This window comes from Octopus sinensis, linkage group LG14 (assembly GCF_006345805.1).
Source record: "Octopus sinensis linkage group LG14, ASM634580v1, whole genome shotgun sequence".
NCBI lineage: Eukaryota > Metazoa > Mollusca > Cephalopoda > Octopoda > Octopodidae > Octopus > Octopus sinensis.
In genome coordinates, this window is record NC_043010.1 from 4,103,044 (window position 1) to 4,114,142 (window position 11,099).

At 31.0% G+C, this 11,099-nt stretch overlaps 2 protein-coding genes and 1 long non-coding RNA gene across 9 annotated transcripts in view; 1 reads left to right on the forward strand and 2 right to left on the reverse strand.

Moving 5' to 3' along the window:
* The window catches only part of LOC115218953 (putative protocadherin beta-18), a 106,104-nt gene extending 100,262 nt beyond the window's left edge, over positions 1-5,842 (reverse strand). For all 3 annotated transcript variants that reach the window (XR_005001986.1, XR_005001987.1, XM_029788974.2), the window contains exon 1: positions 5,673-5,842. The gene's annotated coding sequence lies outside the window, so the exon portion shown is untranslated. The remainder of the gene's footprint in view (positions 1-5,672) is intronic.
* The window catches only part of LOC118766067, a 212,344-nt gene that overhangs the window by 85,872 nt on the left and 115,373 nt on the right, over positions 1-11,099 (forward strand). The gene's annotated exons all lie outside the window — the stretch shown is intronic.
* Positions 6,312-11,099, reverse strand: part of LOC115219540 (protocadherin-19) — a 154,847-nt gene continuing 150,059 nt past the window's right edge. Inside the window, exons 4-5 of one of the 5 annotated variants that reach the window (XM_029789738.2) lie at positions 8,927-9,077; positions 6,312-7,244 (exon numbers count right to left, since the gene is read on the reverse strand). In XM_029789738.2, coding sequence (XP_029645598.1) covers positions 6,979-7,244; positions 8,927-9,077 — 417 coding nt within the window. In that variant the 3' untranslated portion in view covers positions 6,312-6,978. Of the gene's footprint in view, positions 7,245-8,926; positions 9,085-11,099 lie in introns of all 5 variants that reach the window. The other 4 variants (XM_029789739.2, XR_003882323.2, XR_003882322.2 and 1 more) reach the window with 4 other exon arrangements.

Genomic DNA, 11,099 nt, shown 5'->3' on the forward strand with positions numbered 1-11,099 from the left:
TGGCCCTTTAAATTCTGAGTTCAAAGACACTGGGGACAATGTAATTGACTTAACCTGCTTCCAAAATTGCTGGACTTGTGCCAAAATTTGAAGCCATTATTATTATTATTATTATTATTATTATTATTATTATTATTATTATTGTTATTATTATTATTATTGTTATTATTATTATATTATTATTGTTATTATTATTATTATTATTATTATTATTATTATTATTATTATTATTATTATTGTTATTATTATTATTATTATTATTATTAAGCCAGCAAGCTGGCAGAGTCATTATCTCTTCAAGTAAAATGCCTAGTGGTATCGAGGTTAACATTGTCTTTCAGCCTTCCAAAGTATCGGTCAAGTACTGGGGTCGATATAATTGACTTTCTCCCCACCCTCAAAATTGCTTGCCTTGTGCCAAAATTAGAAAGTATTATTATTATTATTATTGGGTGAAAGAGCAGAACATATCATCAAAGTGACACTGGGGCAAAATATATGAAGTCCAGTATACCCATCTGATAAGGTTACACCAAGTACATGCACCACAACCATATGTCATGACACGGTGATCTTATATCAAGATAAACAGAGCATGACCTTGCAGGTGGGGCCCAGTTAAAATTTTCTTCAGGTTGAGCAGCTCATCCTGCTCAAAAGGTCTCTGAATAAAGGTTGTTTCAGGATGTTGAATGTAACACCCATGTTTCCAGAGGCGGATTATTCAAATCCCAAAGAATTCCTACCAACACATGTCCATAATGCTCTCCCCACTATCTCTGCATGTGTTCAGATATGCATATATTGTCAGCCACTAAGGGAAATGCTCAACCAGTTAAGGTCAAACAACTGACAAGCAAATCTGGTATTGAATAGAATATTTACTGTAACCCATCTTTTTATACTTAAACAACATATATACATGATGTTAAGATTAGAAGCTATGAGAGCCACTGCCTGGTACTGCATCAGGGCGTTTATTATCATCATTATCAGCATCATCATCATCAGTATCATCATCATCATCATCATTATTAAGGTGGCAAGCTGGCAAAATCGTTAGCATGAAGGGCAAAATATTTAGTGGCATTTCGTGCATCTTTTATGTTCTGAGTTCAAATTCTGCCAAGTTCAACTTTACTTTTCACCCTCTTGGGGTCAATAAAATAAGTACCAGTTGAACACTGGGGTTGATGTAATTGACCAGCCCCCTCTTTTGAATTTCAGGCCTTGTACCTACATTAGAAAGTATTATTATCATTATTATTATTATTGTCATTTACTTTTAATCTGCATGTTTGATGCAATCACTTGCCGGGGCACACCCAGCGCCCTAGGGCAAGTGAAGGTTAAGAGTTGTTGAAATATAGCTGAAAGCTTGGGGAGGGGAAGTAGAGAAATATCTCCATGTAATACAACACAAACATTTACATTGATAGGGTTTTTCTAAGGATGTGGGCAGTACTTGTTAGCACAATCTTTTGGATTTCCTTAAGACATGGTTCTCCAGGGATATTGTCGAGGTGTTTCTGACATCCCTTTTTTATCATACCTAGGGCACCTACAATAACAGGAACAGTTTTTGTTTTAAGATTCCACATCTTTTGTATTTCGATTTCCAGGTCCTTGTATTTACTTATTATTATTATTATTATTATTATTATTATTATTATTATTATTATTATTATCATCATTATTATTATTATGTAGTTGTAGTAGTAGTAGTAGCAGCAGCAGCAGCAGCAGAATACATTGATGTATTTTGACTATGACAACAAATATAAGGACACCAGTTTGAATATAGCAGTCAATGATAACCATTAATATTGTTTTGTTGCTTAACTCCAGCTCTGAGTGAGCAAGCAGGCCTATGATACAAGTCATTTCAGCAAAACCAATCAGTCCATGATCATTCTGTCTTTTATAAGTCTAATGTAATCTTTTCTTTATTTAAGACAGTAGGGTGTGATTTGAGGGAGATACGCAACTATTTCTTGATGGTTGAGCAACCATGTAGTAGGTCATTAATGTCATTTACTGAAGATGTTAAGGCTTTGTTGATGATTTGCTAATTCTCTCAAGAATTCTCTGGCAAATTACCAATCTGAAGGGAATTACTTGTACAGTGATAGTTACAAAGATTTAAATGAACAGTCAATCTTTTATTCTTGAAAAGTACCCAAGTCTGCACTAATTAGTTAGCAAAGATGAATTTAAATTGATTCAATTAACTATACATTTTCAGTAAAAAAAAAAAAAGTGGGGCAGAATGTGGTGTGCCTCATGCTTAGCATAAAGAATGTTTTCACTCCTACTTCTGTACAATATTGTATATCTATTTCATGATTTCCTCACCATTACTCCAGCAAGTATAGTGAAGTCTATATTTCTGCTGAAGAAAAGTCTAATAAGACTAAAATACATCCAGAGCTGTTTCTCATGCTTGCTGAAAGGACTCAGTAATATTAGCCATTGAGCTAATTTCATGTTTTTCCTGACCACTTAGTTATTTCTGCTTAGATATTTAATGTCCATTACTTTAAATATATAAACACTTACTTAACTATTGTTTTTTTTCCATATATATATATGACCTCCCTTTGCAAATACCATAAGGGCACAGATAGTGTGCCAAAAGCCAGCTGGAGACGATGATCTCCTAGGGCTAAAAGCTACAGTAACACCCACCCTTTGTGGTTAGCCATATTGAGATGGCTAGTATACTTCACTTATATATATATATATATAATATATATATATATATATATATATATATATATATATAATATGTGACAATTAATGGTGAAGCAACATTTTAGTCAACTGTTTCAAGGGCAAAGAGGATGCCTTTACACTGAAGTAATTAGAGAGGAATCAGTTAAATGTTGATGGAACCTATGGAAGTGGGAAACCCAAGAGTACATGAGGGGAATTAGTGAAGACCAATCTGAGATTATTAAGCCTCACAAAGACGATAAGGGACCAGAATGGCAGGTGATTCACCATACTCAGCAAAAACAAGGCCCTAACAGCATATCATTAATGCCCCTGTACTCAATCTGTACTTGTCAAGCATTCCTCACAACTCATTTTCATAACATCCACCCCTTTGACCCTGCCCCTCTCTAACCATGACACTATTTCTTCAGAGAGCCCACTTTTGTACTACCAGTTATCTTTTTCCCTTAGAATCACTTCCCTTGCCACCCATCCCTCTCTCTCAGCATCATCCTCAACTGCTTGTTTCCCTTTGAATACTCAACTCTCTCTCAAAGATGGCCATCAACACTTCCCATTTTTTTCGTCACTATATCTACACCTACATCTCTCTGATCTCCATCTCTTTCACTGTACACCCTCTCTCTCCTCAATACTTCACATCATCTCACTATTTTTTATTTGGTTGCAATTTTATTATATTTTTACTCTCCTTCACACCTTTTTACATATTGCCACCTTTCACTCCTCTTCCCTGACCTATTTCTATTCTCTTTTTACTTCTCCCTAACTGAGGTTCCCCATTGACCATGTCTTGACCCATGTTCACCATTCACTGCATTCACCTCTAACCAAATATTATCTCCTTTCACATTCATATGGACCTACCCACCCAACCATCTTTGAGTTTCTTTCCTAATTTTCTCTTTATTCGCATTATTGTGCTTTGAAGGTATGTTCTGACACTACATCAGCACCATCTTTTCTCTCCTTCTAACTTGAGTAGCCATGTGTCTCCACTGCTGCAAGACACCTATTCCTGTCCCTCTATCATAACTTAACCTCGCAACACCTAGCACAATGCCACCTCCCTCAAAACTACATCCTCCCTCTGTTCTTGTATTATGAGTTACTTGATGACCCCACTAGTCTTGGCGTCATGTAAAAAGCACCCAGTACACTCTGTAAAGTGGTCGGTGTTCGGAAGAGCATTTGACTGTAGAAATCATGCCGAAACTGACTTTAGAGTTTGATACAGTCCTCTGGCTCATTGGATCCTAACAAACTGTCCATCCCATGCTAGCATGGAATACAAACATTAAATAATGATAATGCTCTCAAAGTTTCCATTCAAATCAGTTTTGAATACGAATATATGTGACTTTGTGAGGGGGGGGTGATTTATAGTAAAAGTGAGAGGGAGAGAGAGAGAGAGAGAGAGAGAGAGAGAGAGAGGAAGAGAGAGAGAGAGTAGAGAATCAGGCAAGATAAAAGATTTGAAGTTTCATGTGTAAAGACCCAAATGTTACTTTATGACTTTCTTTTAATAAAGGGAAAAGGAAACGAAACATAAAAAGTCTGTTAGCCAGATAGAAATAAACAAAAAAAAATCTTAAATTGTTGGAATTATGTTCTGTTATAGAAATATCAGACATTTAGTTTACTGCTAGAATAAATAATTAAAAAATCAAATCAAATAAATAAATAAACAACTACATAAATAAAACTGGGTTTATTTCTGCTGATGCCTGGTTTTTTATTTCCTAATGATGAATCACAAAAAAAAAAGAGTCAAGAGTTTATACTTTTACTTAAAATAGCAAGTAAATGAGAGTAAATATATAAATCCTAAAGTCATCAGTGAAAATGTACATCTATTAAAGGAATATTAGTGTAAATAAACTGACTCGACCAAATTAAAGGGAAAAAGAAAAAAACTATTAAAAGAAAATCTATTAACAGGTATGCAAAACATCTGAATAAAGAATTAAACATCTATGAGGATATCTATATGTTATTACAGTTATTACTTGAAAGACACAATAAATTGTTCTGATCAATCAAGAAGATTCTATGGAAATGCTGTAAAAACACATTTCTGACTTTGTAAGTCAAATATTTGCAGTATCCTTCAAGAATGTTAATTTATTCTATCTCATCGACATTGAAATAAAAAAAAAAAAACATCCGAGAATCAATGTTAGTATCTAATAACAGTGTTCATATACAAAAATGTATCTACAGTATATGCATAGCTCAGTTGGTCATGTGCTGATGAGCAAGCAGAGATGGAGTAGAATGTCAAATGGTATGTCATTTCTTCTTTCTATATTTTAAGTTCAAATTCTGAAGAAGCCAGTTTAGACTTTCATCACAACTAAAGGGTCCCCACCTCTCCAAATATATATACTATACGGCCATTGTCATCAATTCATTTGACTATAACTCCTTTGTGGAATTCCTTCTCCTTGAAACAAAGTATAAAATGCTTATTAATTGAGGAACATTACACAAATCTCTTTTATATTTACTTCTACTGTTTCGTTCAAAGTAACATAAGGTGTATCATTTTTGAGGGGAGGGACATAAAAGTTGTGTTGGTTTTGATTTCTTTGAAAAGTATTAATGATAAAAGAGAAATGAAGAGTTTAAAAACAAAAATCAAATCACAGACTTTGTTTGCTGGGAATTAGCACTTTCTCCATCTCATACAATAGCATTTAACATATTTTAATTTAATCTTATACAACGTGTGTGTGTGTGTGTGTGTGTTATTTCCCATTCACACTTTTGGGAAATAAGAAATTTTGAAACTAATTTGAAAATATGTTAGTGTATAATTTGATATGCTGTCAATTATAATGCATTCAGCATGAACTCAGATGTAGATTATGATATAATTTAATTGATTAGTAATTTAATAGTGTAAAATATATATCAAAAGTATTACTTACCAGCAAATGTTGGTGAATCTAGCTAAGGTATTCTATGTTCAAGTGATGAGTATTTTGATTTTCTATGGTTGCCAATGACATCAGTGTTAAGCAGGTGTAATTTGTATTGTTATATTGCCAACAAGATGCCATTCATTATATCATAGCTTTCAAATGTCTGGAAACTGGAGTCACATAGCAGCTTTGAATTGAATAATTAGTTGGCAACAAAATGAATGAAACAAATATCTGACACATAGAAAAAGGTTTCATCAAGATCTAAGTGTTTGTAAACAATCTTTATAAATTACTTTGTTGCTGTGATCTTTCTAAAATTTACATTTAGACAATTATTATGTTTTACTATATCTATAAGATTTACCAACGTGAAAAATCCCATGTGACTTTTGAAACAAATTAAAAAGAATTGCTTCCACATTTATTTGTACATGGCTGTATTACCAGTGAACGAGGAAGCTATTTGTAAGAAACTTTAAGACTACTAGTATGAGCTATTTCATTTTGCATTTATTGAATGAGAAAAAAGAAAAAAAAGAAGCATAGTTTCAATTTTGATAACTTGTTGGCAATTGTTTTTGGGAATATTAAACAAATATTGCAATTTCATATGTTTTTTCACTAAAAACAAATATAGCAAAATATAGTAAATAAATTTTGTTTATTTACAACTGAGGATTTATGTACAATAAGTCTTTGCGAATATAATGTTTAAATATCTTATACAGCTTTTCACTCTCGTGCTCATGCCACTTTGCACTGAAATTTCACAGTATTTGTCTAAAATAAAACACTTTGTACTGTTTAAACATTAACATTCAAACAATTGTATGTTGAAATAGTTTTCTTGGTTAAAAATAAAGCGTTTGAACAAAACTAATGGAACAATTCTGTGATAATTAGCTGACTCTGGGAAAATACAGAGCATCATATTTTAAAATTAAAAAAGCTAATTCTCTTTTTAAAGTAAGATTATTTTATTTCTTTTCTTTTTTTTTTATTAAACTAGAAAAACATCAACAACATGAAGCAAAATACAACTGTCAGTAATTACACAGAAGCTAAGTTAATGTTTTTCCTAGAAGAATTATGTAGAAATAATTAGAACATTATATAAAATATATTCTGATTTGTGCAATATCTTTCTGTAGCACAGCAGTCATGCTTATTTACAATAATTAGAATAATTATAGTGGGGTTTAAACATGTTTACTGTTAATTATATTGACATTTTATATTTGAAAAGAACCTATGTGTAACATTGGTGTTTCTCGTTAGAAAAGACTTAATGAATGGAATAAAGTTATTTTTATGGTTTTGGTACTTTAGGTACAGATGGCAGGGGTTTGGGGAAAGAAGAGAAACTATTTTTTATTGGTAAATTCCAAGGTTCTGGGAGATTAGCAGTTTTTATTCTTAAGGATTTAAGATCAATAACATCATTGCAGACAATTTTTTGATCAACAATTGCTTGACAGGAAGGTTTTGTAGAAATATCCTTGGGTTTGTGTGTTGTCCATGGTAAAGAACTCCTACTTTTGTGTTGCTGTTGATCCTCTTGACAATGCTTGAAACCTCGTAAAAGTAAACAAAGAAAACAAAAATGTTCATTGTGAGCTAAGATAAGGCTTTGTTAACATTGATTTTTGTCTAAATTTAACTACTTTGGGTATACTTCTCTCCAGAAAGTTCCTCCTCTGGTATTTATCTCTATATTACTTAGAATAACAAGATTTTAGATGAATATAGCTTTTGTATACTCTTGTAGATTTTGTAGCATCTTAATTTTTATCACAATTTGGCTTCTGTTCTTTTTTTTTATTTCTTGTGATAAACAATGTGGAAATCTAATTGTAACTTTCCCTTTTACTTTATAAATAAACTTAGTCAAATAACATATATTTATGTTGATTTGTTGTTCATAATTTCACAATTCCAAACTGTAAGAATCCTTTCTGTTGTTGAACGTATTTGATATTTGTTGATTTTTGAAAAATAAATTGCTAATACATCTTTCAGGTTTTTATATTGTTTACTGTCATTAGTTCAGTCTTTCTTTAGCAATATTTAACATTTATTTCCCTTGTTTATCAGACACATTATAAGCATTATTCACAAGTAAATTGTAAATATAATTTGTGTCAGCAGAGATACTGAATTCTTATATATCTAAATTGTTTTAGATGAGTTATTACTAGAGAATTTTGAATTGTTAACATCGTCTTTTTTAAGCTCATACAAACTATATTTGTGTTTGTTTATCGACTGAGGATCATATAGATATATAAGTACTTTTTACAAACTCTTAAAGTTCCAGTTCATCCAACAGGTAGTACAATATTACTTCAAGTAATATTTCAATTATTTTTATTTTTTAGTGGCAACCATATTGGGGAGGATTCGATACTGGGCTTACTGACATTTAACATTCAATGAAGAACCATTGATTAAATCTTCTTCCATTTCCAGGCAAATATCTGCCACTTCTGAGAATGAATTTAGATTTACAAACATTTGTCCCATTTGTCTGTAAATTAATTAGGAAAAATGTTGAAATTTTTGCGTAGTTTTTGAGTTTAATGCAAATACTTTTCCTGATGACCAGTCTAGAGCATTTGAAGAAATATTTTTTTTGCAAAAAGGAAATAAAAAAAAAACAACTAAAATCGTAAAATAATTGTTTTTCATCAGTATTGAAATCTTACCTTGTTTTTAAGGTAGTAATATTTTTAAGGTAGTAATATTTTGAGTACTTACTATCTGTAAATGCTATACATACTAAAGCGTATGTTATACTAATTTGAAACTTCACCACTTTTTCTAATTTCAATTTTCTAATTTTTAGATTTCAAAGTGGATACCAAAATTCTCAACTCAAATGTCTTAGAGAAAGAATTGATTTGAAAACTAGTAGCACATTAGCTCAGCCACAGTCATACGGCTGGAACTAGTTAATGAATAAAGAGAAAAAAGTTTTGATCCTGTATAGATACTCAAAATATATACAATTTGCTAATCATGTTAACTGTGTTTTACAAAGCCAATGAAATAATTCATGTACCAGCTTTTGAACAAATTATTCTATATAAAGAAAACAATGTTTTTAACAGTCTGATCTCTAGAAAATTGTTCTATAATTGTTTGATAATAAATTAAGTGAAGTTGAAAGAGAGGTATTAGATTTAAAAAAAAATAGGAAAACTGTTAGCCTAGAAGGCTTGTAAATGACGGCAACTATTCTTTTATGATGTACATACCTGGTAAGGTTTCATAATGTACTGTATTTCTCTCACTCCATCCATGTCCACTGTCACTATCAGAAGACATAGTTGATATTTTATTGAAATGGTCAGTAGGTATGAGCATAAGTTCATGTTCTTTACTAACACCAGATGTCACTGCAGCCTCCTAAAGACTCGTAATCAAACAAAATGAAGGTGAGAGAAAATTTGTTATATAACAAAAAAAAATAATAAAAAATAGAGAAATATAATTTGTTTAATTACAATACACTTAAATTTCTTTTTAAATTAGAAAAATAGATATTCATATAATTTTATCAAACTTCTGAGGCTGTTTGAAAGCTATATGGTACAGTGAAATTTATTTTTAAAATATCAAATAGCTGGTTGAACAATATGCTAAATTTGCAATAAATGTGTTTAAAATATCCTTGTTTGCAATGGTGGCTTGTGGTTAATTTGTAGTGCACACAGAAATTATTTTATGAATATTATATGTAGCAATACCCATTTATTTTAGTTTAACCCATAGCTATTATTCATAACAAATATATTTTAAATATTACTGTAAAACTGTATATGGTGTTGCCTGGGTACATTATTAATTGCTGTATAATGAGCCATTAAAGAGCCATTAGAATCTGCTTGCTAAAGTATCGCTCGTATCTCTTTTCTAATGCAATGTGTCATTTCCAAATGCATTTAGCTCACAATGAATGAGATCAGATTTCTCAGAAATCCTTGAAATATTTTATATCAATCTCTTAGTTCCTTGTGTGAGAGAATGTTCCACAGAATAAGTGTTTTTAATACTGTACGCTTTTAATAGTGTTAAATAATAAAGTGTAAACTAGCAGCTAGGAATGGATGTTATTAGAAACAATTTCCAACCCATGCTAGCATGGGACACAAGCATTAGATGATAATGCTGAAGACGATGATGATGATTATATGTTATCTATATTTCAAAACTTTACATTTACAACTGCATTTTTGTAATGAAGGCATTATATGCAACACTAACATTTAAGTTCTCAGAACAGATTCTAAACACAGCCATAAAAGCATATATACGAATCAGTAAACTCAAATGTTTAATATTCAAGACATTTGGATTTTATTTCTATAATTTTTAATATGAAAATTATTTTTATAATTTTTGTAGTTGCACAATTATTAAAGCAATGGACAAAATACCTAGTTTTAGTAATTATTTTCTGGCTTCAAATCTTGGTGAAAATCACATAGCCTTTTATCTTTTTAGGGTCATGAAGATAGTTTAAGGGGATTCTTAGTTATTAAAATGGGTCTCTCATTAACTGGGTTAGTCGCAAAAAACACAAACTTTGAATAAATACAATAAATACTAGTAATCATATTACAGGGAGCTGTAGGGAGAGTTTATCCAAACTTGTTGAACCTGTCTTGGCTATACAGAGGAAAAAGGTTAATAAAATAAGTTGTTAGTTAGATTTAGTTAAATTGATTAAGTCCTGCTACTAAAATATGTGTCTTCTTTGTACCTGAGATAGAAATCATTACTTCTATCTCAGGAAATTCACATCAAATTACATCTAAAATATTGAAGTATATTCATATGTCTCTATATAAAATGACATACTTTTAATGACAAAAATAAGCTTTTAATATCCATTATTTCAGTTTTCTTTTAAAACTATGTATCGAGTATCTAGATGTCTGAAATTAGGAATTTTTGCTAAGACTAATTTTTCATATAGACTATTAAGCAAATCTTTAGCAATAGAAGCCTCTTTTTTTCTCTTTTAAATATGTACATTTATTCCTACTTTCCATTTAGCTTGATCTCCAATCATCATCAGGTGTTTTATTCCTGGATTATGCATAGTTACAGGATTGGGTTAAGACTAAGGACCACTGTTTTTTAAACTAAGGGTAACAGTGTTTTTATCAATTAGACAATTATTCACATCTGTGAGTATGACACCTGATGATGATCAGGCATCACCTGAATCGAAATGTCATGTTAGCATTTTGAATTTTAAAAAATGAGGTTAATTGCCTGCCAAAATTATATTCTTATCAGCATATCTATCAACATATTTATAGTCACCATTGAATGTCTTATTTGAGTAAGCTGTTTTATTAAAAGTAATCAGATTCAATTTTATACGATCATTTGGAAGAACAAGAAACCCTTTGGATTTTG